Source organism: Candoia aspera, chromosome 13 (genome assembly GCF_035149785.1).
Source record: "Candoia aspera isolate rCanAsp1 chromosome 13, rCanAsp1.hap2, whole genome shotgun sequence".
In the NCBI taxonomy this organism is placed as follows: domain Eukaryota; kingdom Metazoa; phylum Chordata; class Lepidosauria; order Squamata; family Boidae; genus Candoia; species Candoia aspera.
In genome coordinates, this window is record NC_086165.1 from 17059259 (window position 1) to 17086239 (window position 26981).

A 26981-nucleotide genomic window follows, 5' to 3' on the forward strand; every position below is an offset into this window, starting at 1 on the left:
CTGGAAACAAACGGACAGCCACTTTGGGGAACACATCTGTGAATCTTCAGCAGACACAGAAACACATCTTGGCATCCGAGGAAAAGTCTTGCAGCTTCTGAGAAGGGGAACCATTTTGAGTCCACACGTCAGCAAGATACAACTTCCAGGCCCAGGGCAACGGCAGGGGAGTGTGCCGACACAAGTGAACGCTTCGCATTTTTCCACTCCTGTGAAAATGTCCAATTAGGGAGCTTGGGTGGGAAAAAATATAATTTTAGATTCTGAAGCTCATCAAGCCAAACGGTTAACAAGCAAAGCTGATGAGAAAAGGGAAGGCTCGAAGCCGGCTACTTCAAAGACAAAATGAGAGCTCGTAATCAGGAAAGGATTAACGCACCATTCAACACCGGGCTACCAGCTGGGTTGCTTTATCTACCCCCCCCCTTTTTTTTATGTAGAAAGGCGATCTGTGCAAAAACTTCACCATGGAGACTGAAGACTCAGCAAACATTCAAGAAACCCCTTTCTGGCCACGGTCATTAAAAGTGGCTTTTCTGAATCGTCTTTAGGAGTTGGCAGTGTGGGGGGCACGTTTCACACATTTTCTCTTGTGCACAAAAACACACACATACTTTCAAAGAACTTCCACCGACTCCCAGATCAGGGATAGAATCCCAGTCCTGCAGTGAAAGCAGGGGGTGGGCAGTGCAGGAATTCATCTGGCCAGCTCCCTTCTTAGGTTCTCCATTTTCTTTCTTTTTTTCAAAACAGAACCAGAAAATAAACAATCAAACAAACACACTTTTCTTTAGTCCTTTTACTAGCGGTGAAGAATTAAGCATGCATAAGCAGTATTCCGCCCAATCGCTCAGCAAAATTCAAAAAATTCTGGGGACAAATTTTATTTCAAAGGCATCAGCTTTGGTGGGCTGTGGCTCACTTCATCCAGATGCATCGAGTCTATGTTGCATGCTCAAGAAAACTGATGCATTGAATCAAACGTGTCAGCCGAGAAAGTGTTACCAGCCTCCCTCGATTCTTGCTACCGTAGATTAACGTGGCTCTTCTCCTTCAATGTCTTATTCCATGGAATGAAACTTGGGTCTATTTAAACCAAGAAGTAACTATATAAATAGCAAGGAAAGAACTTACATTTGTCTGGGTTTACCTTTTATTATGATATAGGAAGATCAGAGCTCATAGAGAGTAACCATTGTGCTGGTAGGAATGCCCGAGGACTGGAAAAAATTCTCCTTGCCTGGAACTTGGGGTGATACAACCAGTTAGTGCCTACATTTCTGGGCTATGTGATCCATTTTGGGAATATGAAGGCATGGCTCTACTTGGGGAGATTGGGGGCAAGCGATGTGAAGTGTGCTGTGACATGATCTCACAAATGACATGATGACATACGTGCATCATTGTGACTTGTAATAGATGTCTGGAATAAGGAATGGCGGGAGGCTGAGTCAGAGCATTGGTTCACCCTGTCACTGTTGGTATATTGTTTTCTGCTACAGAAATTAAGGTTACTATGGTAACAAATCATTCTGGCCGGGTGAAGAGGTCAAATTTAATTGTCCTCAGTTTAGGTGTTAATAGTTGCATTGCCTGAGGGGAAGGCAGCTTGCAGGACAGTTTTCTTTTAGCCTTGCAACCAGTAAGCAGCTCTCTGAGAGAGCTCTCTCCTCTCAACTCTGACCGTGTGTGAATGCACAAGCCTGTAAATATGTTTTTGTGCTTTCTGTAAATAAATTTATTTTTATAGAAATTCCTGGTGTGTGATTTTTCTGACCTCTCTGGGCCAAATGCTTTCCAGCACTCTGCAAGAGTCACTACTGACCAGCGACAGCTCTCCAAGGTTTTCCAGCAAAACAAAAACTTTCCCACCCTGGTCTGGAAACACAGGGGCTGCTCACATAGGTGCCTACTGCAAGCCACAATATCACACCCAACATGAACTACAACATGTGTCGTTTGTGTAATGGTATCACAATGCACATGTGATATGCCTCTTTGACAACATTTTCAGTGTCCTCGTAGGCATCCTGGGGCCCCTGGATCTCTTTTTTAGTGGTCCTCCTGGGATCCCTGAATATTAGTAGGGCAATTCCTTCCTTAAACTTTTGGAGAGGGCTAGCGCAGCTAAAATAACACAAAGAAAGAATAGAAGGCAAAAAAGAAACAAGAATGTTGTAGTAAAATGAGAAGGAGAAGGAGGGGGAAGGAGGAAGGAGGAAGAGGAAGAAGAAAAGAAGGAGAAAGAGGAGGAGGAGGGAAAGGGGGAGTGGGGAAGAAGGAAAAGGAGAAGGTGGAATGGGGGAGGAGGAGGAGGAGCAGAAAGGGAAGGGGAAGGGGGGAGGAGGAGGAGGAGGAAGAGGAGGAACAGTAGCAACAACCAACAGGAAATATTTTGTCCTGCCCACTTGCAAATCAGTTAACTCCAACTGAAGCACAGCCATTTTCTCATGTACTACCAGGAACACTTGCGACTGACCCTTGAAGCTTGTTAACGTTTTAAATTGATGGGACAATGCTGCTCTTTGGTTCAACTGATGGATGGAGGAAATGCAAGGAAACCCATTTTAAGGTGCCTGTGTGCCAACAAGCATTTCGTCATTTAGGAAGCCAGGGTCCTGATCCAGAGAGCTCTTACCTTGCACCACCAGTCTCCCTTGGGCTGTCCTCCTCACCCTTGTGCCAGGCTTATTGGCCGCACACACATAGATGCCCGAATGCTGCACCGTGAGGTCTGAAATCATCAGATTACCCGTCCCAAGAACCTGAATTCCTTCCACACCAATTGGGCGCCCGTCTGCAATGGAAAGGATGAAATAAGATTATTCCCTCTGTCCTGCTTATGTGGTGACCAAGCCAGTTGGGACTTACTGTCCTTTAAAGTAGGACTGTGCAATCTGAAGCACACATCTCACATGCAACCCTGCTGCCAGGGGTTTCTGCAGCGTATGGCCAGAAAGTTCAAGATGGTGGCCGCAATGGTGCAATTCAAGTTTTGATTGCACTGTATTGCCAACCATCCTTATTTTTTTGACCACATGCTGGGGACCCACCCTCTTTTGCTCCAGCAAATAGGAGTTCCTGCTCAGTATGGTTAGGAAACAAATGGAAGTAGGTGCATAAGGAACATTATAAAAGGAAAGCCTTCTTCCAATTTCTCACAATGGGAGGGGTAATAACCTGAAATGACACCCCTGTCCCTCTAAAGTTGGGGCAAACTTAAAACCATTTTGTTAGTTCATAGTGTCCTGGGCAATTTCAGAAAACACATTAATTCAGGAATTAAACATCTGTCTCTCAGTTTAACAGTGGGGCAGTCCCCAACCTATCTCCCTCCCCAAACCATTTCCATTTCAAAGCTACTTTTTGGGTTGGATGTTCAGCCAAATCAGGGAAGGCCCCTTAAGTTTTCCAGCTGGTGGGGGGGGAATGCATTGTCCAAGTGTTTCTGCCATTAAACAGCTGGCTGACTGCACCCAGTTGTAAAAGGAAAACGTAAAGCAAAATCTGCCCTGGCGTTTAACAAGCTGAATTAGTTTGCTGGAGCGCCTGACACAAAGGTCTGCCTTAAAATTCAGATTCAGCTCAATTACACCTTTCAACGGAAAACCCTGAACAAATTATTTACACTCAGCACCCAACTCTCATCTCTCTCTGTCCTGAGGAGGGAAAGAGCTGATTGAAAGGGTTGAAATGCTAGGGGAAAGGGAAGCTGAAACGGATGCTATTGTTTCTAAAATATTCAAGGCAACTGAGAGGGCTGTCAGCCAGAAGGGGAAAAAAATGGCAGAGTCCTGTGCCAATATATTATCCAATTAATTGGGTTCTACTGCTGTCATATGGGGGGGGGAGGAAGGGGGGGTTGTGGCTCAAAACCACTTGCATAGTTATTTACTTCTCACTATATCCCCTACCCTGACAGTATTCCAATAATCTTGGTCCCTTTTCTTTTCGCTCGCATTTCCAATTCTCTAAACGACAGACTTGTTAAGACTGTGATCCTTTTATGGATGTCAAACCGCAAGCCTGTGAGAGGAACCTTTATCTGCAAGATTTTCAAGGAAACAAATACAAATAATTGCCGTGAATTCTGAAATAGGCACCTTGGTGTGTGTATCTGTTGAAGGGAGGTGGGTGTTAGGAGATGAATATGCAATTTCAACATGAGCAAAGCAGAGTTTTCTCTTTTTCGGGGGAAAACTGAACTCACAATTGTGTACAGTTCCTCTCTGAAAAAATCTTCCCCTTGTATTTGTAAGGTTACTTTCTTTTCCTAGGTAAATCGTAAACAGAGACTTTGCTCAGTTCAAAGGTATAAATCAGAAGAATCTGGTAGCGCCTCTTTTGACTAACCAATTTTATGAAAAGACATAAGCTTTCATGAGCAGCTCATATCTTTTAGTAAGATTTGTTAGTTGGAAAAGGTTTATCTGATCCTTCTGATTTTTTTACCTTGATAGATTAACTTGGCTCTCTTCCTACAATATCTCTGAAAGTATTAACTAAACATAGCAACCAAACCCTCAAGTGGATTCCTATTCTGCTGAATCTCTTATATAAACTGAATCCATTTTCCTTTGAAATTCATCTAGGACTGGATACTTCAACCTTTGGGAACCGGGGATCACATTTAGCATTTTGAGAACATTGTACGGGCACTTTCACAAAATGGCTGCCATGGTAGGTGTGGCTAGCTGCAAGATGTTTGCATACCAATAGGAAAAACAAACTCTCAGCTGTAGGCCTTCTTCCATTTCACTTTCTAAGGATGCTTCTATGGGGTCTCTATGGACCTTGAGGGCTTTGCACAATGCTAGGCTCTTCTTCACATTTCAAATTAATTCTAAACTAGTATTTGGCGTCTTCTAGGTATGTGTATGGACTTCAACTCCCAGAATTCTCATCAACAGCCATGCTGGCTGCGGAATTCTGGGATTTGAAGTCCACACATCTGGAAATTATCATGGTCGGGAAATTAATCTAAACAATAACATGAGCTACAGCCAGGATCTTAGTGGGGTGATCATTGATCTTCTAGGACAGTTTCCCCCACCCTAACCCAGATCTGATGTACCATATTCCCACCACTCCCATTCAGTATGGCCAGACATCTGGAGGGCACAAGTTGGAGAAGTCAGTTCTGGGTACCACATACATCATCCCTACAAGGTACACTCTATGCTGATCATTCCCATATGACATACTGTAGAAGGGAATGGAGACCACTTTGGAAAAACATGATGCTGGAGAAGTAGTCTAGAAGCTGATGCAAGAGCTTCATTATTTGCAGACCAGCCCCTTAAAACACTTTCAGGCAAGTTCAGTACAAAGAAAATAAAGCAAATCTAACATAAATACGGAGAATAAGTTTGGTGTAGCAGTTAAGGCGCGGGACTTAAATCCAGGAGACTGAGAGTTCTGGTCCTCCTTCAGGTATGAAAGCTGGCTTGGTGACTTTGGACCAGTCCCTCTCTCTCAGCCCACCTCACAGTGTTGTTGTGGTGGGAAAAATAGGAGGAGGAAGCATTATAAAAGTGGGATATAATCCCAATAATAAATAAATAAATAAATACATACATAGTAAAGGTAAAGGTTTCCCTTGACGTAAATTCCAGTCGAATCCGACTCTAGGGGGCGGTGCTCATCTCCGTTTCTAAGCCTTAGAGCCGGCGTTGTCCGGAGACACTTCCGGGTCATGTGGCCAGCATGACGACTCGGAACGCCGTTACCTTCCCGCCGAAGCAGTACCTATTGATCTACTCACATTTGCATGTTTTCGAACTGCTAGGTGAGCAGGAGCTGGGACTAGCAACGGGAGCTCACCCCGCCGCGCGGTTTCGAACCGCCGACCTTCCGATCGACAGCTCAGCGGTTTAACCCGCAGCGCCACCGCGTCCCTTTTAAATACATACATACATATATACATAAATCCTCTATGCATCCTAAATCCAGATGTTTACATGCAGCTGCTTCCAACATTGCAAGGATGAACAGGCAAACTCTTTGCCTAACCAAAGAATAAGATGCCAGATGATGCTCTACCCAAACCGAAGTAATATCCAAGCTCTTCTGTGAAGAGGACAGGCTACAAGTTTCAGATACCTACCAAGTCGACTCCAGGAGACGATAGGCCTGGGATTCCCAGTTGCAATGCATTCCAGGATGGCTGTCTGGTGCACTGTCAGAGTCAAGTTCTCAGGTCCCACAAGGATCATAGGGTCTTTGTAAACAGAAGAATGGGAGCCTGTGCAGAAAAGACCAAACACAAGTTGTAGAGCAACTGAGAAGGCCTGAGAGGTATTCTTCATTCCACCTGGGAAGTAGGTGCTCTCAACATTGTACTGCCAGATTGTGATCTCCATGTCTGGAACTAGGTCAAGGGGAAGGACTCTTAATCCAGGTCCCTGAAATACTAATATTACTCGTATTAATATTACACTATGGCATGAGCCATCCTGCACAAAACACATCTAAAGATTGCAAGGCAAGAATATATTTTGAAATGTGTAAGTAGGCAACAATCATTCTCAAAACCTTTTATATTTCCTGTTTGCAAATATTTTATATTAGAAATGTGCAGGGGCCAAAGTTCTATGGAAAGGAATTTCAAAGCGTAGGGGGACTTCTGGTTGGAAACATGGCAGACTAGCACGTCCCCACACACTGGGGATAACGCCGAGGTGAAGACTGGCAGCTGGCAGTGCTCCTGAGCTAACAGCTTCTTCGGACAAGGAGAAAGCCACAAGATTGCCCACTTGAGTTCCGGAGGGCTGCTCCTTGCAAGGAAGCCGGCATTATTGTATTTTATATCGATTTTACTGAATATTATGTAGCTCATATCTTTTGCCTTTAATTACTATCTGAAGCCATGTACTGAAGCTTTGACCTGATCTGTGATTGTAACAAAGCTGACTGAATGACTGACTGATTGAATGATTGATTGGGAACATTCTGCTATGTTGACCATAGAAGAACAGAATGGCCAAGATCTAGGTTTTTGTACCAAGACCACCCAATCACACAGCTTTACCCTGTCAGCCAGAGAGACTTTCAGTAGAGTGTTTCTGCTGAAGATTGGGCATTCTCCCATGAAGGAGACCAAACTCTAAATTATAAGCCACCTGGGAAGCTGGTGACACCAGTCAGCAGCTATAAACTGTCATCGGTTAAGCAGGTACCAAAGGAAAACAGTAGCACCTGACAGACGAAGCACCTTTCAAGGGATACAAGAACAGTGATGCTCAGACCATCTTCCCCAACCTGGTGTCCTCCAGCTATTTTGAATCTTGGACCTTCTACAGATAAAACATCTGTCCTATCACAGAGCTACAATCGCTTCCCAGGTGAAGGCTGCAGAATTCCATAAACCAAGCCAAGAGCTTATGGAATTTTGCCCATAAACCCTAGCCCCTGGCAAAACAGCCTGATACACCTGCGCTCAAAAAACCCCCATGCTGCTGTCACAATAGTTGTCAGTCTTTGATCAATTGATGAAAGCAGTAAGCACACAGAAGGGAGGGAGGTTTAAAGGGACCTAACAGAAAGAAGCTGTAACCAATTCACTTTAAAACTCTGGAAAAGTTGCAGCATTTAAATCTTCTGGAGTTCTGTGATGGGAGCTGTATATTTTTCCATATTGCCTTCCAATACTCAGTCAGTGTCTGAATGAGAGCAAGCTGCTTGGTCTTTATTATATGATATATTTTATATTTTATTTTATTAATATTGGTCTTCTTCTTGAAAGAGCCCCGAACAGCCTTCCCTTGGAAATGCACAGGAACATTCCAATTTAGGACCTATCTCCTACAAACTCAGACCAGATGCATAAATATTGTGCAAAAAAGATACACAAAATTAATTGAAACAGGCTCAGTCTTAAATCTGGGTTCGGAGAACATGCTGCCTCCAAACACAGCCATCTCTGGGTTAAACATAATGGCCCAATTCACACAACATGGTAAAGACAATGGCTGGGTTTCTGCAACATGCTGACCCAAGCTAGCCCACCTCATTTTAGTCAAGTCAAGCATATTGTAGGAACCCAACCACAATTGTTTTTTCCTGCAGCTAAGCCAAAAACGTCCTACCCCACCCAAGACATTCTGATAGGAAGTTGGCCTCACTGAAAACCGTTGGGAAGATGGAGAAAACTGGCTGTTTGAAGGGGAAAACACTTTCTCTCTCCCACACACATAAACATATCCATTCCAGGTATATAAGTTGGCCATGCTAGTAGCTGAAACTTTCCTCCGTACTGTCTGCTTCCACTGAATTTGATACAATAGGTGGCCTTCTCCAACCTTCCAGAGATGTGGTCTTCAACCCTTGAATTCTCAGCCCTGTATTGTGCACCCTCCCTATTGTTTGCATCCTTTTCTTATTTTTCTTTTTTCTTTAGAATTTTTCTTTTCTTTAGAATTTCTATTTCCTTCTATTTATCTGGGGTAATGTGAGTCAGTGGAATGTGGAGAAGATACAGATAATCCTTGACTTGCAACCACAATTGGGACCGGAACTTCCATCCCTAAGCGATGTGTTTGTTAAGTGAGTTGTGCCTGATTTTATGACCTCCTTTGCCATGGTTGTTAAGTGAATCATGTGGCTCTCCACTGATTTTGCTTGGCAGGAGCCAGCTGGGAAGGTCGCAAATGGTGATCATGTGGCCCCGGGACACTGCAACTGTTGTAAAAACATCCTGGTTGCCAAGTGCCAAAATTTGATCACGTGACCGCGGGGACGGCCGTAAGTGCAAGGACTGATCGTAAGTCACTTGTTCCAGCGCCGTTGTAACTTTGAACAGTTGTTCAATGAATGGTTGTAAGTTGAGGACTACCTGTATAGAATAGCATGGTCACTTCATTGAGGTTTAAACAAGGAACTGAATTAACTGTGGTTAAATAATTTAAAATGGTTCCTTGAATACCACAGTACACATGCAGGTTGTCAATCCTTATCTTCCCTGGCATCAAATATATACCCTTTTCCAAGGCTAGGGCTCCTGAGTTTCCATCAGACCCTTCTTCCCCTCACCCTTTGCAAATCCCTCCATCTTCAATTCTCTTTGGCAAATAAACTGGAAAGAAGTGCCCTGCATTATCTTGCTTTGAGCGACAGTTCTAATAGCCAACTATCACACCTCACTGGATAAGACATTCTAGGATTTGAAAGCTGTGTATCTGTGGGGAGAGTATCCAAGTTGGGGAAAGCTGCAAAAGGCCATCTAAACATGTTCAGGGCAGGTACCTGGTACAGGTTCAGCAAGGGCCTCTAACATGACATGGCTATTCCTTGTTTCTGAACATCTGCTGCCCAAGACACCTATTTCCTGATCACTAACAGTAGAGCCGATCCTGATGAAAAGCAGTCATCCCCCCCCACCCCCCCACATCCCAACCAACCTGATACAGTGAGCCTGGCTCCTCTGCTAAATTTCACATTTGCAATGTTGCTGGCAACACAGTGGAAGATCCCAGCATCTTCGGCTTGGAGTCCTGTGATCTGCAAGACCCCCTTGGGAAGCAGGGTATACCTGAAGGATCCAGAAAATGCACTTAATTTTGGATAGACACTTGGGACTACAGCATCTGAAGAAATACCTTTTCACATATATTTCAATCCAGCATCATTTGTGTGACTCCTATGGTAAGTTGCAACAAGCAGACTACCTTCCCTCTAAGCATGTTTGACACCTACTTTATTATCCCTGCAATACCAAAAATTATTACAATTTCCCCAGATTGTTTAATATCTTAATACTGAAATTTGCAGGTTGCAGTGGAGCTTTTCAAAACAATTAATATCTTTATAGTTAATCTATTGTGTATTTTAGATTATCTTTTCACTTTAAATTATAATTTGGGTTTCCATACAGACCTTGGGAAAGCTGTTTTGAAAGGGAGGTCAGATTTTGAAAACAATTAATTAGGAAAATAATAAATATAGTGATATGCTTGACATCACCTGCAGAACAAGAAAAAAATAGTTCTAGAAGAAATTGGCAGAATGTATTGCACCATCCAACAGTTCTATTAGCTAGCCCATATTTTACCATTTTATCTATGAGGATATCATGAGAGACCTTGTTGAATGCTTTGATGAGGTCAAGATAGACTACATCCATGGCATTCCCCTGATCTATTACACTAGCAAACTCTGTCTCCCATGACTCTTTTGTGACAAACCCATGCTGGCTCTTGTTAAGCATTGCATTCCAATCCAAGTGCTCACAGACATGCTGTTTGATAATATCTTGCCCAGTATAGATCAAGTTGGATTTGAGAGTTCTCCTTTGTCTCTCTTTTGATGACAGGGACAACATTTGTTCTCTTCCAGTCTTTTGGGACCTCAGCAGTTCTCTAGGAGTTCTCAAATTAGAGTTTACAAATTTGCAATCAGTGATCTTTCCTCTCCTTATCTATCCTGAGCTGCAATTCCTGATGGTACAACAATGCTCTGCTAGGGCTTTGTTTTTTCCTCTGAAAGAAGACAGACCTAAAAAAAACAAGTTAAGATATTCTACCTCCTTGCCATCATCTATTACTAATTCACACTTATCTTCCCACAACAGACCAACCAACCCCTTTGTCTTTCCTTTTGTTCCTGATGTACACCTCCCTCTGCCCCCCCCCCAAAACACACCTCTGAGTGCATTCTGTGCTTTAGCTTTTGTGACACAGTTCCTACCATTTCTTGTGACTTCCTTGCATCCTTCTTTGGTTATACACCCCTCCTTCCATTTCCTATACAAGTCACTTTTTCTTTTCAGCATTTTAGAAAGCTCTGATTATACCCACACCGTGGTCTTTAGATGTCTCCTGTATGTCCATCTAGTAGAAATTGTCTGCATCTTCAGTTTCCCATTTTGCCCAGAAGCTTTTTCTCTCTCAGGATTCCACATCATTGGATCTAACATACCTTCTGTCTGCATTCATCAAAACCCACTCTTCTGAAATCCTGTGTACTCATCCCTCTTCCTTCTCTCCTTGATACCATGAACTCAGGGAGAACTTTCTCCCAACATTCTAGTCATCCTCACTTCTTCAGTCAGTTCCTCTCTATTGGTAAGGTTGAGGTTTGGAATAGCATATTCCTTTGTTCCTTCTTTCACCATCTAACAAATGAAGTTGTTAACAAGAGAGGACAAGAGTTTGACTCTTGGCAGAGTGTAATTTGCAGCAGATGTCAGAATAGTCGAAATCTCCCATTGTCACTCTTGCCTTCCACTCTGGAAGTCTTATCATCTGATCATAGAAACATCTTCCCTTTATCTTTCACTTATCTAGGTTGCCTATAATAATCTCCTACAACTATATCACTTTGTTTCTCTCTCTTTTTAATCTTACTTATACAATCTCAGAGGGAATGATATTAAAGGCAAAACTGAAATACTTTGGCCACATCATGAGAAGACAGGACACCCTGGAGAAGATGCTGATGCTAGGGAGAGTGGAAGGCAAAAGGAAGAGGGGCCGACCAAGGGCAAGATGGATGGATGATATTCTAGAGGTGACGGACTCGTCCCTGGGGGAGCTGGGGGTGTTGACGACCGACAGGGAGCTCTGGCGTGGGCTGGTCCATGAAGTCACGGGGAGTCGGAAGCGACTGAACAAATAAACAACAACAACATACAATCTCAACAGAATGTTCGTGCTCTGATTTGAAGAGTTCTGGATTAACATCTTTTTCAGGGATGCCTATGACATTGTAGTCAACCTCCTGCAGTAGGTTTTCAAGTTCTTCCCATTTGTTTCCCATAGTCTGTGCATTGGTGTGGTTGAGTAGAACCCCTACTGGCTTTGCTGTTGTAGTTTCCTGTCGATTTTCTAAACTCCTCCCCCTCCCCTATTCTACACACTTGGTCTCCTGCACTGTTCACACCAGTCAGTTTTGATCTTTTGCTAACCTTCCTCTCTTGATCTAGCTTAATACACCCCTGATGAGGTACCTACCAAACATGTCCTTCTCTGTCTCTTGCCAAGGGTCCTTCATACTTATAGTGCAGTCCATGTTCAAGGAAGCAAAACCCTTCTGTTGGCACCTTCTTGAAAGCAAATTGTTCACTTTAGGGTCCTGTTCTGCCTTCTTACACTGTGACCCTCAAATGGAAGGACTGATGAAAACATAACTTCAGCTCAGAGTCAGAGCTTGAAGACATATTCAATGTCTCTTCTAAGAATGTTATTTATTCCCACGTGACTCCTTCAGAAGGGATAGTTATCAGTGGGTTTGAAGAATTTCAGCAGTCTGTCAATATAATCCTAGATCCTGGCACTTGAAACACCTCCTGTGATGTCGTATCAGGTCAGAATGTAGCATAGAATCTTTTCAGCATAGAATCACCCACCACCATGATGTGCGCCTGCTTCCCCAAAGTGACACTTGGTTTCCTTTGACACATGGGGGTCCAAGTCTTCTGCTTTGTTCTGTGAAACCAGGTTTGGAAAGGCTTGCTCAAAGGACTGTGGTTTGTCTTCTAGAGCAAGAGCTTGATACCAGCTGCTGAGCTCCACTGGCACTGAGGGCCTCCTGATCTTCTTGCTTCTCTGAGTCATGTACTTCCACTTATCTTCCTCTTTAGGCTCTCTAACATTCACTTTTCTTCTCTGATCTCCTGAGGAGCTTCCCTTGTCCTGCTCAGGAACTTCTCATCTTTCTTGGTGTGTTCCTCAAGCCCTTTTATCTTCTCTAATAACAATACAAGCTTGCACTTCCAGCAGATATAGGTGGGCTTCTCTTTAGGCAGGAAGATAAACTCTGCATGTGCCACACATCAAAAACAGGAGGGGTTTTGATCATGTGGTCATGGCCATCATCTTCACTTGCTTGACCTCTACCCCTCTGCAGATACCTTGCACCTAAAGAGAATCCTGCTGGAAGTGGTACCTGAGGAAAGGTTCTAGCCAACAGCCAGGTTTGGGGAATAAACAGATGCTGAGCAGGAAGGATGTTGGCTTACCCACTTCAGTCAGGCTGGAATGTGGCCACTGAGCAGCCTTGCACAACTTGACTGTCCCTCTGTGACATCAGGTTGCAAGACCAATTCTATGCAGGGGATGACATTTCTGAGATTTTAAAGGATAAAATGAGTGGCATGTGTTTAGTCCACTCTAAAACGTAAACTTGGATCAGCAGATTTCTGAGAAGGGAACTCATCCTACTCTCCCACCCAGGTTTTATTTCAGGCATGATTACCTGTCATTATCTGTGCTGATAGGGAGATGGTTCTTCTGCCACATTATCATGGGCTCTGGCAAGCCATGGATCTGGCACTGAAAGCGGGCAACGCCTCCTTCTTCTACCACTGCACTCTGGGGGTGTACGTGGAAGTCAGACATAGCTAAAAGAGAAGACACAAGACATGTTGTTTGAAAAGTGATCACCTGATATGGAGGAACCCTTGTTTTTATTCACTGTTAGTGGCTCAGAGTCATGTATTTGAGATGGGCAGCCATATAAATTGTATAAATAAATAATAAACAAACCCTGCTTCCTGGAAATACTAGGTAGGTTCACGCAACATACTAGAGTATGATGAAATGGGGGTTGATTGCTTGTGCTCCAGTGCCTTGTCAGAACCCAGTCATTGTCTTAGGGAGCAGTGAAGCAGATTATTGCTTTTTTTGAAAGTAAACTAACATACATAGGATGCTGGAATTAAAAACATAAAAAGCATAGAAAAATTCTGATAATACATTTTTGAAACCAGCCAAATATTTTTACTTGTTAGAGATTGTGCTGTGAGAGAGAGAAAGAAAAGAAAAGAAAAGAAAAGAAAAGAAAAGGGAAGGGACGGGAAGGGAAGGGAAGGGAGAAGAGAAAAGAAAAGAAAAGAAAAGAAAAGGGAAGGAAAGGGAAGGAAGAAAAGAAAAGAAGAGAAGAGAAGAGAGAAGAGAAGAGAAGAGAAGAGAAGAGAAGAGAAGAGAAGAGAAGAGAAGAGAAGGGAAGGGAAGGGAAAGGAGAAGAGAAGAGAAGAGGGAAGGGAAGAGAAGGGAGAAGAGAAAAGAAAATAAAACAAAAGGGAAGGGAAGGGAAGGGAAGGGAGAAAAGAAAAGAAAAGAAAAAGGGGAAGGGAAGGGAGAAAAGAAAAGAAAACAAAAGAAAAGGGAAGGGAAGGGAAGGGAAGGGAAGGGAAGGGAGAAGAGAAAAGAAAACAAAAGAAAAGGGAAGGGAAGGGAAGGGAAGGGAGAAAAGAAAAGAAAAGAAAAGAAAAGAAAGGGGAAGGGAAGGGAAGGGAGAAGAGAAAAGAAAACAAAACAAAAGGGAAGGGAAGGGAAGGGAAGGGAAGGGAGAAAAGAAAAGAAAAAGGGGAAGGGAAGGGAAGGGAAAGGAGAAGAGAAGAGAAAAGGGAAGGGAAGGGAAGGGAAGGGAAGGGAGAAAAGAAAAGAAAAAGGGGAAGGGAAGGGAGAAAAGAAAAGAAAACAAAAGAAAAGGGAAGGGAAGGGAAGGGAAGGGAGAAAAGAAAAGAAAAGAAAAGAAAGGGGAAGGGAAGGGAAGGGAGAAGAGAAAAGAAAACAAAACAAAAGGGAAGGGAAGGGAAGGGAAGGGAAGGGAGAAAAGAAAAGAAAAAGGGGAAGGGAAGGGAGAAAAGAAAAGAAAACAAAAGAAAAGGGAAGGGAAGGGAAGGGAAGGGAGAAGAGAAAAGAAAACAAAAGAAAAGGGAAGGGAAGGGAAGGGAGAAAAGAAAAGAAAAAGGGGAAGGGAAGGGAAGGGAAAGGAGAAGAGAAGAGAAAAGGGAAGGGAAGGGAAGGGAGAAAAGAAAAGAAAAAGGGGAAGGGAAGGGAGAAAAGAAAAGAAAACAAAAGAAAAGGGAAGGGAAGGGAAGGGAAGGGAGAAGAGAAAAGAAAACAAAAGAAAAGGGAAGGGAAGGGAAGGGAGAAAAGAAAAGAAAAAGGGGAAGGGAAGGGAAGGGAAAGGAGAAGAGAAGAGAAAAGGGAAGGGAAGGGAAGGGAGAAAAGAAAAGAAAAGAAAAGAAAAGAAAAGAAAAGAAATGGGAAGGGAAGGGAAGGGAAGGGAGAAGAGAAAAGAAAAGAAAAGAAAAGAAACGGGAAGGAAGGGAAGGGAAGGGAAGGGAGAAAAAAGAAAAGAAAAACGGGAAGGGAAGGGAAGGGAAGGGAAGGGAAAGGAGAAGAGAAGAGAAGAGAAAAGAAAAGAAAGAAAAGAAAAGAAGAGTTTCTCTACACACAATCAATCAGCAGATGGGAAAGTCTATTATGGGCTTATCAAATAAATGGGCTCTTAGTCTATCATGCAAATATTCTGGGAAAAAGATTCAAAACCTTCAAAGAGATCCCACCTTAATAACTCAGTAATAAAGGAGGGCTGGAGGGTTCCTATCTCAGTTCTCAAAATTCTGACCCGAAGCCCTATTTCTTTGCATTAAAGTTCATTTAAGAAAAAGTACTTATGTACTGTATCATGCTTCCTTCATCATGCTCTGATATTAGAGAGTTTGGCATTATCTATCTAAGATAAATTAAATAGTAAGGGGGGGAGGTGTCTGTGCGAGACTATATACAATTCCATGGAGAATGAAAGGGAACACGAGGACAAGCATACTAGCCATGGAAATGAAATTTGAATAAATAGGAATATATGAAATAGGAATGAATACATGGCAAAAAGTCAGATTTGGCATAAAATAGCAAAAATGGGCTTAGTACTGTCTCTCATTGAATATAAAAAGTTGAGGCTTCTCTCTCCTCTGCCCAACACACCAAATTTCCCTAAAATGGAGTTGGCTAGTTTGTGGCCCAGTGTGTTCTGGGAATCCTTGTCTTGGCTTATTATTATATTCTTCCCATTGGTTTCCCGTAGGAAAGAGTTGCCTTTTCGGGAGAGATGGGCAGTGATAGAAATTTGAGAAGTAAATAAATAAATTGGTGTTGTTGAGTAGAAAACCTACTGGCTTTGCTGTTTTAGTTTCCTGTCAATTTTCTAAGCTCTTCCCCCTTCCCTCTTGTACTCACTTGATAAGCCAAGCCATCACCTTAAGCCACACAATGGTTTATTTCTTGGGCATTCCATGTCGTGTAAAACCAGCCCTGCAAACCTGCAGCAGCTGCTGCTTCTACCCAGCACTGAATTCCCCACTCAACAGCCTTGAGATGCTTCATTTTTAGCCTCCAGGTCAGTCCTTCTTTCCAGAGGAGCTCAGAAGAAGCTGCTGATGCATTGAAACAGTCACCAAACCTCAGCAGCTGGGACAGCCTGAAGCCTGCACCTGAGAAGGTTCTTTTGTCTGATTTCAAAAGGGAAGAGGACCACAGTCCTCTAGCAGGTGACACGGCTGGCTTTGGCAACTGAGCTCCGGAAGGCACATGGCTGTGGGGAAGTACCATTTGCATCTTGATACAATTTCCCGCAGCTCTACAACACTAACTCAAGGTCACAAGAGTGCACTGAATCCTGCTCCTCCAATTAGGTAAAAGAATGCAAAGCTGGCCTTGGGAAAGCAATGAGAGAGCTGTTAAGGGAAGAAGGAATGAGTGGCCGTTAAGGGGGTTTTGGAGAAGAGATTCTGCAGTCTTGAGATGGAGGCGTGAGAGAGAAATTCAAAATAACCCCACCTTGATTATGTTTAGGATAAGATGGGTGAGAGGCAAACTTGGGTAGACTTTCAAGGTTCTGTTATTCTACCTTACTACAAAACAAGGCATTTCTGGTAGCCCTGCCATGTCTGTTTCTTGACCTGGCCTACCTCAAAGGGCTGACACCATCTAGGACTGTGGAATCTCTCCTCCAAGTCCCCTCTTAACATCTTCCTTCCTTCCTCCCTCCCTCCCTCGGCTTTTTCATACTTTTCTCAAGGTCACCTCTAAATTCCTTTACAAATTAAACGCAGTGGATGGCCTTGAAGGAAGGTGGGCTTCTTCTCACCCAACTCTTCCCCAAGTTCCTGGCTAATTCCCAACCAACCCAACATTGGAAAGTTCACTCAGGCTGCCGGCACACCCACAACAAAAGGACGTCTTTTGGTCCTGCTCTCCCTCTGCTGTCCCCCCCACCCTGCGAGATGCCTTCTGGCAACAGAGTGACACATGTGCACAAGCACGCCTCCATCTTCTTCCTGCAACGTACATCAAAGGGAACACAAGTGCCTCTCTTTAAGGGAAAGAACCAAGATGTCAGACAAGATTCATCACTCATCTTCAGAGTCCCATTGGGCTCCAACAGATGGGAGGCTTCTCCTGCCCGTTCATACATTAAAGATGGGCTGCCTTGCCCCCACCTCCTCTGCTCTAAGTGCCAGATTGCTGGGGGGCGGTGGGAGAAGCCCCTGCATGCTGATTCAGCTTTAGAAACCCACCGCTTCTCTCTTGCCTCCTTCTCATCCCAAAGGGAAACCTAACCTAAACTGGACTTTAATGCAATTTGGGAACATTCTATTACATTAGAGAAGCCCTTTGAACACTAATGGCATTTTATTGTGTTAAGGAAAGGGCTCTCTGAGCATCAGCCAACTGGTGTGGAAGCACAATAGAATTACTGTTGTGAGGTTCAACATACACATTCTGAGATTGTAGTAATGCTTGACTGTAACAGTTAACATGTTGGACTGGGGGGAGCCAGATCCCACTTGACCATGAAGCTGACCTGGGTGACTTTGGGCAAGTTGCTGTGTGAAGGTAAAATGAGGGGAGATCCCCATTCACACCAATCTGAATTATCTGGAAAAGGAGGGAAACAACAACCGCAGCTATTCATGTTGTTATTAAGTCTGTGATTCTGTTAAGTCTGTAAATCTGGTTCTGTAATGGTTTGTACGTCGATTGCTAACTGCTTATCTTCATTTTCTTCTGCTTTTATTATTATGGAAGCTTCTTGGGGTTACTTTCTATTGCGATTTTTATTTGTATTTATTAGACCGTAGACATTTCATTGTATTGTTTATATGTACTAAGACCTGCTGCTTCAGCAAAGGATTGTTACCTTGTCGTGGTGCTGGAGCTTGAGCACCTCAATGATGCCATGAGCTAAACCGTGAAGGGCCACCCAAGACGGGAAGGTCATGACAGAGAGGTCAGACTAAATGCGATCCCTGGGGAAGGTAATGGCAACCCACCTCAGTATTCTTGCCGTGAAAACTAAATGGATCAGTACAACCAGAGATATGTCGGTATACCATCGGAAGATGAGACCCCCAGGTCGGAAGATGGTCAAAATGCTACTGGGGAGGAACAGAGGATGAGCTCAACTAGCCCCAGACGTGATGACGCAGCTAGCTCAAAGCCGAAAGGACGGCTAGCGGCCGACGGTGCTGGTGGTGAACGGCGAATCCAATGTTCTAAGGATCAACACACCATCGGAACCTGGAATGTAAGATCTATGAGCCAGGGCAAATTGGATGTGGTTATTGGTGAGATGTCAAGATTAAAGATAGACATTCTGGGCGTCAGTGAACTGAAATGGACTGGAATGGGCCACTTCACATCAAATGACCACCAGATCTACTACTGCGGACAAGAGGACCACAGAAGAAATGGAGTAGCCTTCATAATTAATAGTAAAGTGGCTAAAGCAGTGCTTGGATACAACCCAAAAAACGACAGAATGATCTCAATTCGAATTCAGGGCAAGCCATCTAACATCACAGTGATCCAAATATACGCCCCAACCACAAATGCTGAAGAAGCTGAAGTAGAGCAGTTCTATGAGGATCTGCAGCACCTACTGGACAACACGCCTAAAAGAGATGTTATTTTCATCACAGGAGACTGGAATGCTAAGGTGGGCAGTCAAATGACACCTCGAATTACAGGTAAGTATGGCCTGGGAGAACAAAACGAAGCAGGACACAGGCTGATAGAATTTTGCCAAGACAATTCACTCTGCATAACAAACACTCTCTTCCAACAACCTAAGAGACGGCTTTATACATGGACTTCACCAGATGGACAACACCGAAATCAGATTGATTACATCCTTTGCAGCCAAAGGTGGCGGACATCTGTACAGTCGGTAAAAACAAGGCCTGGAGCTGACTGTAGTTCAGATCACGAACTTCTTCTTGCACAATTTAGGATCAGACTAAAGAGATTAGGGAAGACCCATAGATCAACTAGATATGAGCTCACTAATATTCCTAAGGAATATGCAGTGGAGGTGAAGAATAGATTTAAGGGACTGGACTTAGTAGATAGGGTCCCGGAAGAACTCTGGACAGAAGTTGGCAGCATTGTTCAGGAGGCGGCAACAAAATACATCCCAAAGAAAGAGAAAACCAAGAAGGCAAAATGGCTGTCTGCTGAGACACTAGAAGTAGCCCAAGAAAGAAGGAAAGCAAAAGGCAACAGTGATAGGGGGAGATATGCCCAATTAAATGCAAAATTCCAGAGGTTAGCCAGAAGAGATAAGGAATTATTTTTAAACAAGCAATGCGCGGAAGTGGAAGAAGACAATAGAATAGGAAGGACAAGAGACCTCTTCCAGAAAATTAGAAACATTGGAGGTAAATTCCAGGCAAAAATGGGTATGATCAAAAACAAAGATGGCAAGGACCTAACAGAAGAAGAAGAGATCAAGAAAAGGTGGCAGGAATATACAGAAAACCTGTATAGGAAGGATAACAATATCGGGGATAGCTTTGACGGTGTGGTCGGTGAGCTAGAGCCAGACATCCTGAAGAGTGAGGTTGAGTGGGCCTTAAGAAGCATTGCTAATAACAAGGCAACAGGAGACGACGGCATCCCAGCTGAACTGTTCAAAATCTTGCAAGATGATGCTGTCAAGGTAATGCATGCTATATGCCAGCAAATTTGGAAAACACAAGAATGGCCATCAGACTGGAAAAAATCAACTTATATCCCCATACCAAAAAAGGGAAACACTAAAGAATGTTCAAACTATCGAACAGTGGCACTCATTTCACATGCCAGTAAGGTAATGCTCAAGATCCTGCAAGGTAGACTTCAGCAATTCATGGAGCGAGAATTGCCAGATGTACAAGCTGGGTTTAGAAAAGGCAGAGGAACTAGAGACCAAATTGCCAATATCCGCTGGATAATGGAAAAAGCCAGGGAGTTTCAGAAAAACATCTATTTCTGTTTTATTGACTATTCTAAAGCCTTTGACTGTGTGGACCATAACAAATTGTGGCAAGTTCTTAGTGGTATGGGGATACCAAGTCATCTTGTATGCCTCCTGAGGAATCTGTATAACGACCAAGTAGCAACAGTAAGAACAGACCACGGAACAACAGACTGGTTTAAGATTGGGAAAGGAGTACGGCAGGGCTGTATACTCTCACCCTACCTATTCAACTTGTATGCAGAACACATCATGCGACAAGCTGGCCTTGAGGAATCCAAGGCTGGAGTTAAAATCTCTGGAAGAAACATTAACAATCTCAGATATGCAGATGATACCACTTTGATGGCTGAAAATGAAGAGGAACTGAGGAGCCTTATGATGAAGGTGAAAGAAGAAAGTGCAAAAGCTGGTTTGCAGCTAAACCTCAAAAAAACCAAGATTATGGCAACCAGCTTGATTGATAACTGGCAAATAGAGGGAGAAAATGTAGAAGCAGTGAAAGACTTTGTATTCCTAGGTGCAAAGATTACTGCAGATGCTGACTGCAGTCAGGAAATCAGAAGACGCTTAATCCTTGGAAGAAGAGCAATGACAAATCTCGATAAAATAGTTAAGAGCAGAGACATCACACTGACAACAAAGGCCCGCATAGTTAAAGCAATGGTGTTCCCTGTAGTAACATATGGCTGCGAGAGCTGGACCATAAGGAAGGCTGAGCGAAGGAAGATCGATGCTTTTGAACTGTGGTGTTGGAGGAAAATTCTGAGAGTGCCTTGGACTGCAAGAAGATCCAACCAGTCCATCCTCCAGGAAATAAAGCCACACTGCTCACTTGAGGGAATGATATTAAAGGCAAAACTGAAATACTTTGGCCACATAATGAGAAGACAGGACAGCCTGGAGAAGATGCTGATGCTAGGGAGAGTGGAAGGCAAAAGGAAGAGGGGCCGACCAAGGGCAAGGTGGATGGATGATATTCTAGAGGTGACGGACTCGTCCCTGGGGGAGCTGGGGGTGTTGACGACCGACAGGAAGCTCTGGCGTGGGCTGGTCCATGAAGTCACGAAGAGTCGGAAGCGACTAAACGAATAAACAACAAAACAAGACCTGCTGAGAGTTCCCTTCACTACAGACGGCATAAATCAAAGTATATAGAGATGGAAGCTTTCTTCCAGAATCTAATGTTATTTCATAGTTTAATTGCCTTGTGCCACCTTGGAGCATATGTTCAGCTTTGCCCTTTAAATGATTCTGTGGGTGACCCTTCCAATCCCTGTCCCTCTTCAATATGCAACATTAGGATTAGATGTAGAACAATGCCACCTCCCAAATCCAAGATCTCATCTGGAGGGCTTCCTCTGGGGGTCTCTCATGTTGAAATGGGGCAAGTAGCTCCCCTTATGAAGGGCAGATCCTCAACACTGGCACACCCTTCCCAGCAAAGTCTGCCCAGTGCCATCTTTCTTGCCTTTCTAGAAGCAGGAAAACACATCTTTTTATGCTCCCAAGACTTTTAGTAATGCTTTTGGTCCTGTTGTGGTATGCTTAGCCCCCTCCCTGCTGCTTTTACTTTGTTATTGTCTTGCTGTTTCTTATTACAGTATTTTATTTTGTATATTTTATACAGTGCTTTCATTTACCTTGTTCTCAGTTGTGTCACCATACTGTTTTACTGGTTTAAACTCTATAGCAAACTGCTTTGAGATATTTGAAATGGGAAACAGAATCCAAATATTGTAAATAAATAAGTACATAACCAAGGCTTGTGCTCTATCTCCGTCTTCAACAAAGTAAGGTCACAATGAAGCTCCAAGCGATCCATTAAATATGCATCCTAGAAAAGGCTGGACAATTCTTTGCAACTCACAAGGGTTCCATGATCATTAAGGGCCAATATGTAGGAAGTCTGTCTGGACTTGAGCATAAGAAGTAAAAAAAGGAAAACAGGGAGAGATTTTTCTTTGAATGAATGAATGGATGGATGAATGAATGAATATTTATCATCTATCTATCTATCTATCTATCTATCTACAGGTAGTCCTCGACCACAGTTGGGACTGGAACTTCCATTGCTAAGCGAGGTGATTGTTAAGTCAGTTACACCTGATCTGACAACCTTTTTTGCTGTGGTTGTTAAGCAAATCACCATGGTCATTAAGTGAATCCCACCTTCCCCATTGAATTTGCTTGTCAGAGGCTGGCTGGGAAGGTTGCAAATGGTGATCACGTGACCCCTGGAATGCTGCAACCATCATACATGCGAGCCAGTTGCCAAGCACCTGCATTTTGATCATGTGACTGCAGGGACGCTGTGATGGTTGTAAGTGTGAGGACTGGTCATAAGTCACTTTTCCCAGCTCCATTGTAACTTTGAACAGTCACTAAACGAATGGTCATAAGTCAAGGACTACTTCTATCTATCTATCTATCTATCTATCTATCTATCTATCTATCTATCTATCTATCTCTCTATCATCTATCTTGCAGATAGAAGGCACTAGGGTAGAAATGCCTCCCAGATGTGTTGGAGATCAGCTTCCTCAGTTTCCTATCCTGTAACATGGTCAGAAAATATTTAGTACACACTGAAAACTGCATCTTCTGCTCTCTTTTGTCTTGAGTGTTTTAGATTCATTTTAGTTGAAGTTCACAATGCCAGTTGAGAATTTAAGCGCTGCCAAATCCCCAGACAATATTTGTGCAGGCTTCTGAATTCATTGAATAGGAAGCTAACCAATAAAGCAGAAATGAAGAGAAATGGTCCAAAATCTGTTAGATTCTAGCAAATTTGCTAGAAAAGATTGCAGAAAGCACATAACTGCATTCCCTGGGGACCCCTGGGGCGGAGCCTCCCTTGGGCAAAGACCAGCTTGCCAGCAACAACAGCCCCAAGTAACAAGCAACGTGCCTGTCGCCTCATTTCAATAATCTCATTCTTCCAGGTAAAAATGCTGCAAGAACCGCACCTCTTAAAGACACTGGTATTAATATTTATCGTGAATAAAACAAGGCAAAGCATAAATAATTCAGTGATGAGAATGTTAAGTAAAATATGCCTCTCTGCACTCCTCTGATGTGGCTTTCATGAACAGTGCCTGGGCAACACCACCACCTTCAGCAAAGCAGCTTGCATTAAACATTCATGTCCTGTGTTATAAAATACTGCTTTTTTAAAAAAAAAATTTTAAAGACGCACGGGCTGCATAAATTTTATTTACAGTTGCAGTGCCAGCAGTTCCAAGTGATTCTGGTGTAAACAAGCCCGGTGGTCAAGCGGCAAATGTTTACCTGGGGAGAGAGTCTCTCAAAGTTGTACAATGGTTTGACAGCCACAACCCTGAGGAGACGAGCAGTTCGCAGGGCCAAAGGTCAACTGAAAAAAGCAAGAAGATCAGCCTGACCAATATTCAGGGTAGTCCTACCACACAGCATGGGGAAAGGACAGGTGAACCTGCTCTGTCACCATTGGGCGCGGCTCTTTCAGGGAAGTTTGCAGATTACGGTGTTGTATGGACCCCAAACAGCTGCCCTCTTGAATGTCCAGTACCTTAACTTTCTTGACATCCAAGACAGTGCCCAGCTGCAGAACATGGTCAAGTGCAAAACTGAAGAATTGCACACAATACAGAAGGTGTTAACATGGCCATGCACCCATGCTCCTTAGCTGCACTTTACAGGCAGTCCTCTCTTAACGGCCTCAGTTGGGACCAGAATTTTGGTTGCTAAGTAAAGCAGTCATTAAGTGAATCCAACCCAATTTATGACCTTTTTTGCAGGGGTAGTTAAGTGAATCAACACAGGCATTAAGTGAGCCACGTGGTCGTTAAGCAAATCACGTGGTTCCCCATTGATTTTGCTTGCCAGAAGCCATCCGGGAAGGTCCAACATGGCAATCACATGACTACGGGACGCTGTGATGGTCATAAATGCAAACCAGTTGCCAAGTGCCCAAATTGTGATCATGCGACTGTGGGGGTGCTGCAATGGTTTTAACTGTGAGGACTGGCCGTAAGTTGTTTTTTTTCCAGCACTGTCGTAAGTCCGAACCATCACTAATGAATGGTTGCTAAGCAAGGACTACCTGTACAGTTTGTGCAAAGCCAAGTTACGCCAATTTACTTCCAGTTTCTTCCCACCAGCACCAGCGTCAGACACAGCCTCCTCAAAATTACTATTCTGACAGTGTTACCTGCTTTAGCACTAGGAACATTCACATGACCGTTACATCTTGCATCTGCACTGAAATCCATCCTGGGCCACTGCTTGGCTCTGGTGTCCATTAGTACCGAAGCATTATTATGATCGGGGCAGACAAATAAAGCAATAAACCTCTTTACTCCCATTAAAGAGGCAAAGCACAACCTCATCCATAGTCATGAGGAGCTTATTCCGGCAAACAGCTTGGCCAGCCCCCGCTTAATCGAGCAGCAAGCTGGCTCACTCATCGGACAGTGACAGTAGCAAATCTGATATCATAAAAATGAAAGCTGGTATTCTTTTTTTTAAAACCCTATCTACCCCATGGAAAACTAAATGGAAACTATTCGCTGGCAATCTGTTTTTATTCAGTAGGCTATTAGCAATCAGGAAACACTGCCCTGGATTTTGCAAGGGGAGGAGAGGAACATTAAGTCAATATCTCACAGCAAATCCAAGGCCAGTTAGGATCATTAGAGGATCAGAATTAGGACCAAGTGGGACAATGGCAGGCAGGGAGGGAAGGAGAGGGATGGAGATGCAAAGGATGTGACAGATGAAGCAGGTATCTGAGTATGGGAAGTACTACTGAAGACTCCAGGGCTTCACGTGTGTCCTGTAGCCGTATGTAAGTCCCCAGTAAATCTGGGGTGCAGATCACCTCCCCTCCCCACCAGCAAGGGAGTCTCCAAACATCTCCTCTCTGGCACACCATTCATAATTTAGAGAAGGTTCACCAGGAGAAGGTTGTTTTCTGTTATTGCTCTTAGTATGGACAGCAGCTCAGAAAAAGCCTTCCTTCCCAATGTCTCCCCTTGGGACTGAATGCAAATGAGGGAAGCCAGGGAGGCTGAAGATGGATGGAAAGAGGATGGTTTATTACCCATCACTCTATCAATCTGCAGCCTCCCTGGTGCCTCCATTTCTCTATCTGGGGGAAAAAAAACACCTGGGAGGCATTTCTTCAAAGGTCTTCCCTTGGGACTGAATGGAAGTGGGGGAAGCCAGGGAAGTTGCAGATAGCTGGAGACAAAACAGCCTGTTATCCACCTCTCTATCCCTCTGTAGCCTCCCTGGCTGCCCCTAACTGAAAAAGCCCCAGGGAGAAGTTCCTCCTGAGGTTTTCTATGGAATTGAATGAAAGCAGAAGCAGCCAGAGAGGTTGCAAGTTGCTGGAGACAGAACGGCCTGTTATCCACCTCTCTATCCCTCTGCAGCCTCCCTGGCTGCCTACACAGCTTAACTGAAAAAGCTCCCTGGGAGGCATTCCTGCCAGGGCCTTCCCTTGGGACTGAATGGAAGTGGGGGGATCCAGAGAAACTGCAGATAGCTGGAGACAGAACAGCCTGTTATCCACCTCTCTATCCCTCTGCAGCCTCCCTGGCTGCCCCCACTTCCCCAACTGAAGAAGTTCCTCCTGATCTCTTCCCATGGATTGAATGGATGCAGGAGAAGCCAGAGAGGCTGCAGACAGGTGGAGAGAGGATGGTACAAGGCAAGGCAGACCACACATACTTTTTGGTCCCCTCATCACTAACTAAGGAGTGGAACACCCTACCACACCCAATGTAATTTCTCTTCTCCTTTGAAAGAAACTCCCTAGACATTCCTTTTGCTCTGAAACTAAACCAGAGCTGGTAGGGGAAATATGCGGAATGTATCCATCTTCTACCAGTAGCACAAGGTGTTTCAATGTCTGTGTGAAGCTGGCCAGTGAGGATGAGTTTACTCATTTCAAAAGACGGCGAGTGAGCCCAGCTGCATTGGAGAGACCCCCCTGCCCCCTTTCCAAATCGCTCCACTCTGTCAGTCTTTACATCACTGCTACCAACCAACTCATCTGCTTTATCTGCTAAAGAAGATTTCTCACTGGAGGAAGGAGGGCAGGGACTCTGCACTCTTTGGGGCTCAAGGGTAGGAAAAGAGGTGAGATTAAATGGCAGAAAGGAAGTTCAAGAGACCGACGCGAGGGTCTGCAAATCCCCCTAGGCGTTCTCCTTTCCTTTCTCGTCCCTTGCTGCTTTGACTATCCTAAGGGTTTTGCAAGGCTTTTGAGACATTCAGAAAAAAGACACTGTATCTTCCTTTTAATGAGGCCTTTCTTCCCTCCCCCAGAAAAAGGGTCCCTCTCAGAAGAAGGGACCACTGGCTATTCAGGCCACCTCACCATAAACTGGAGCTTCGGCCTCCGTGTCTAATGATACTATTGTCCAAAGCTGCCACTGACAGGCCCTGGAGGCCCGCTTGGAATGCAGGCTTCTTTGTGAGTAGCCAAGTGTGAACAACAGCCCTGCCCTCTGATTCTCCAGGAGCATTGGGAATAGGATGGGGGAGGAAGGGAAGACACAGCCCTCATGGATCATGCTGGGGTGAGGAAGAAAAAGTGGACTGAAAATAATAAAAGTGTAGGAAAAGATGAAAGAGTCTGAAGGTCCTCTTTCTCCCTTTTGCCTGCCATGCAGGGAACAACTGTCATGTCCAAGTGATGGGTTGGGAAGCCAACTTTTCTGTCCTTCTTCCTCAAAGCCCAGATCGGAACAAAAGATGGTCCAAGTCTCTCAGAGGAACATCTGTCTCCATCCATGCCACTGTTTCTTGGCTTTGGCTGTTTAAAGAAAAAAATGATGTCTGACATCTCATCATCCAGCCCTGTGAAGGCTTGGGGACAGTGGCCAAACTAGACTGAAAGATCTAGACTGCTTTCAAAACTGAGCAGGAACTTTTGAGATAATACAAGAACCATCTGACCTTCATCT

General features: G+C 44.0%; 1 protein-coding gene across 1 annotated transcript in view; it reads right to left on the reverse strand.

The window, feature by feature from the left end:
* IGDCC3 (immunoglobulin superfamily DCC subclass member 3) overlaps positions 1–26981 on the reverse strand; it is a 94383-nt gene that overhangs the window by 33751 nt on the left and 33651 nt on the right. Inside the window, 4 exon segments of the mRNA XM_063314238.1 lie at positions 2639–2797; positions 6107–6244; positions 9399–9529; positions 13192–13336. Of these exon segments, the coding sequence (XP_063170308.1) occupies positions 2639–2797; positions 6107–6244; positions 9399–9529; positions 13192–13334 (571 nt within the window). The 5' untranslated portion in view covers positions 13335–13336.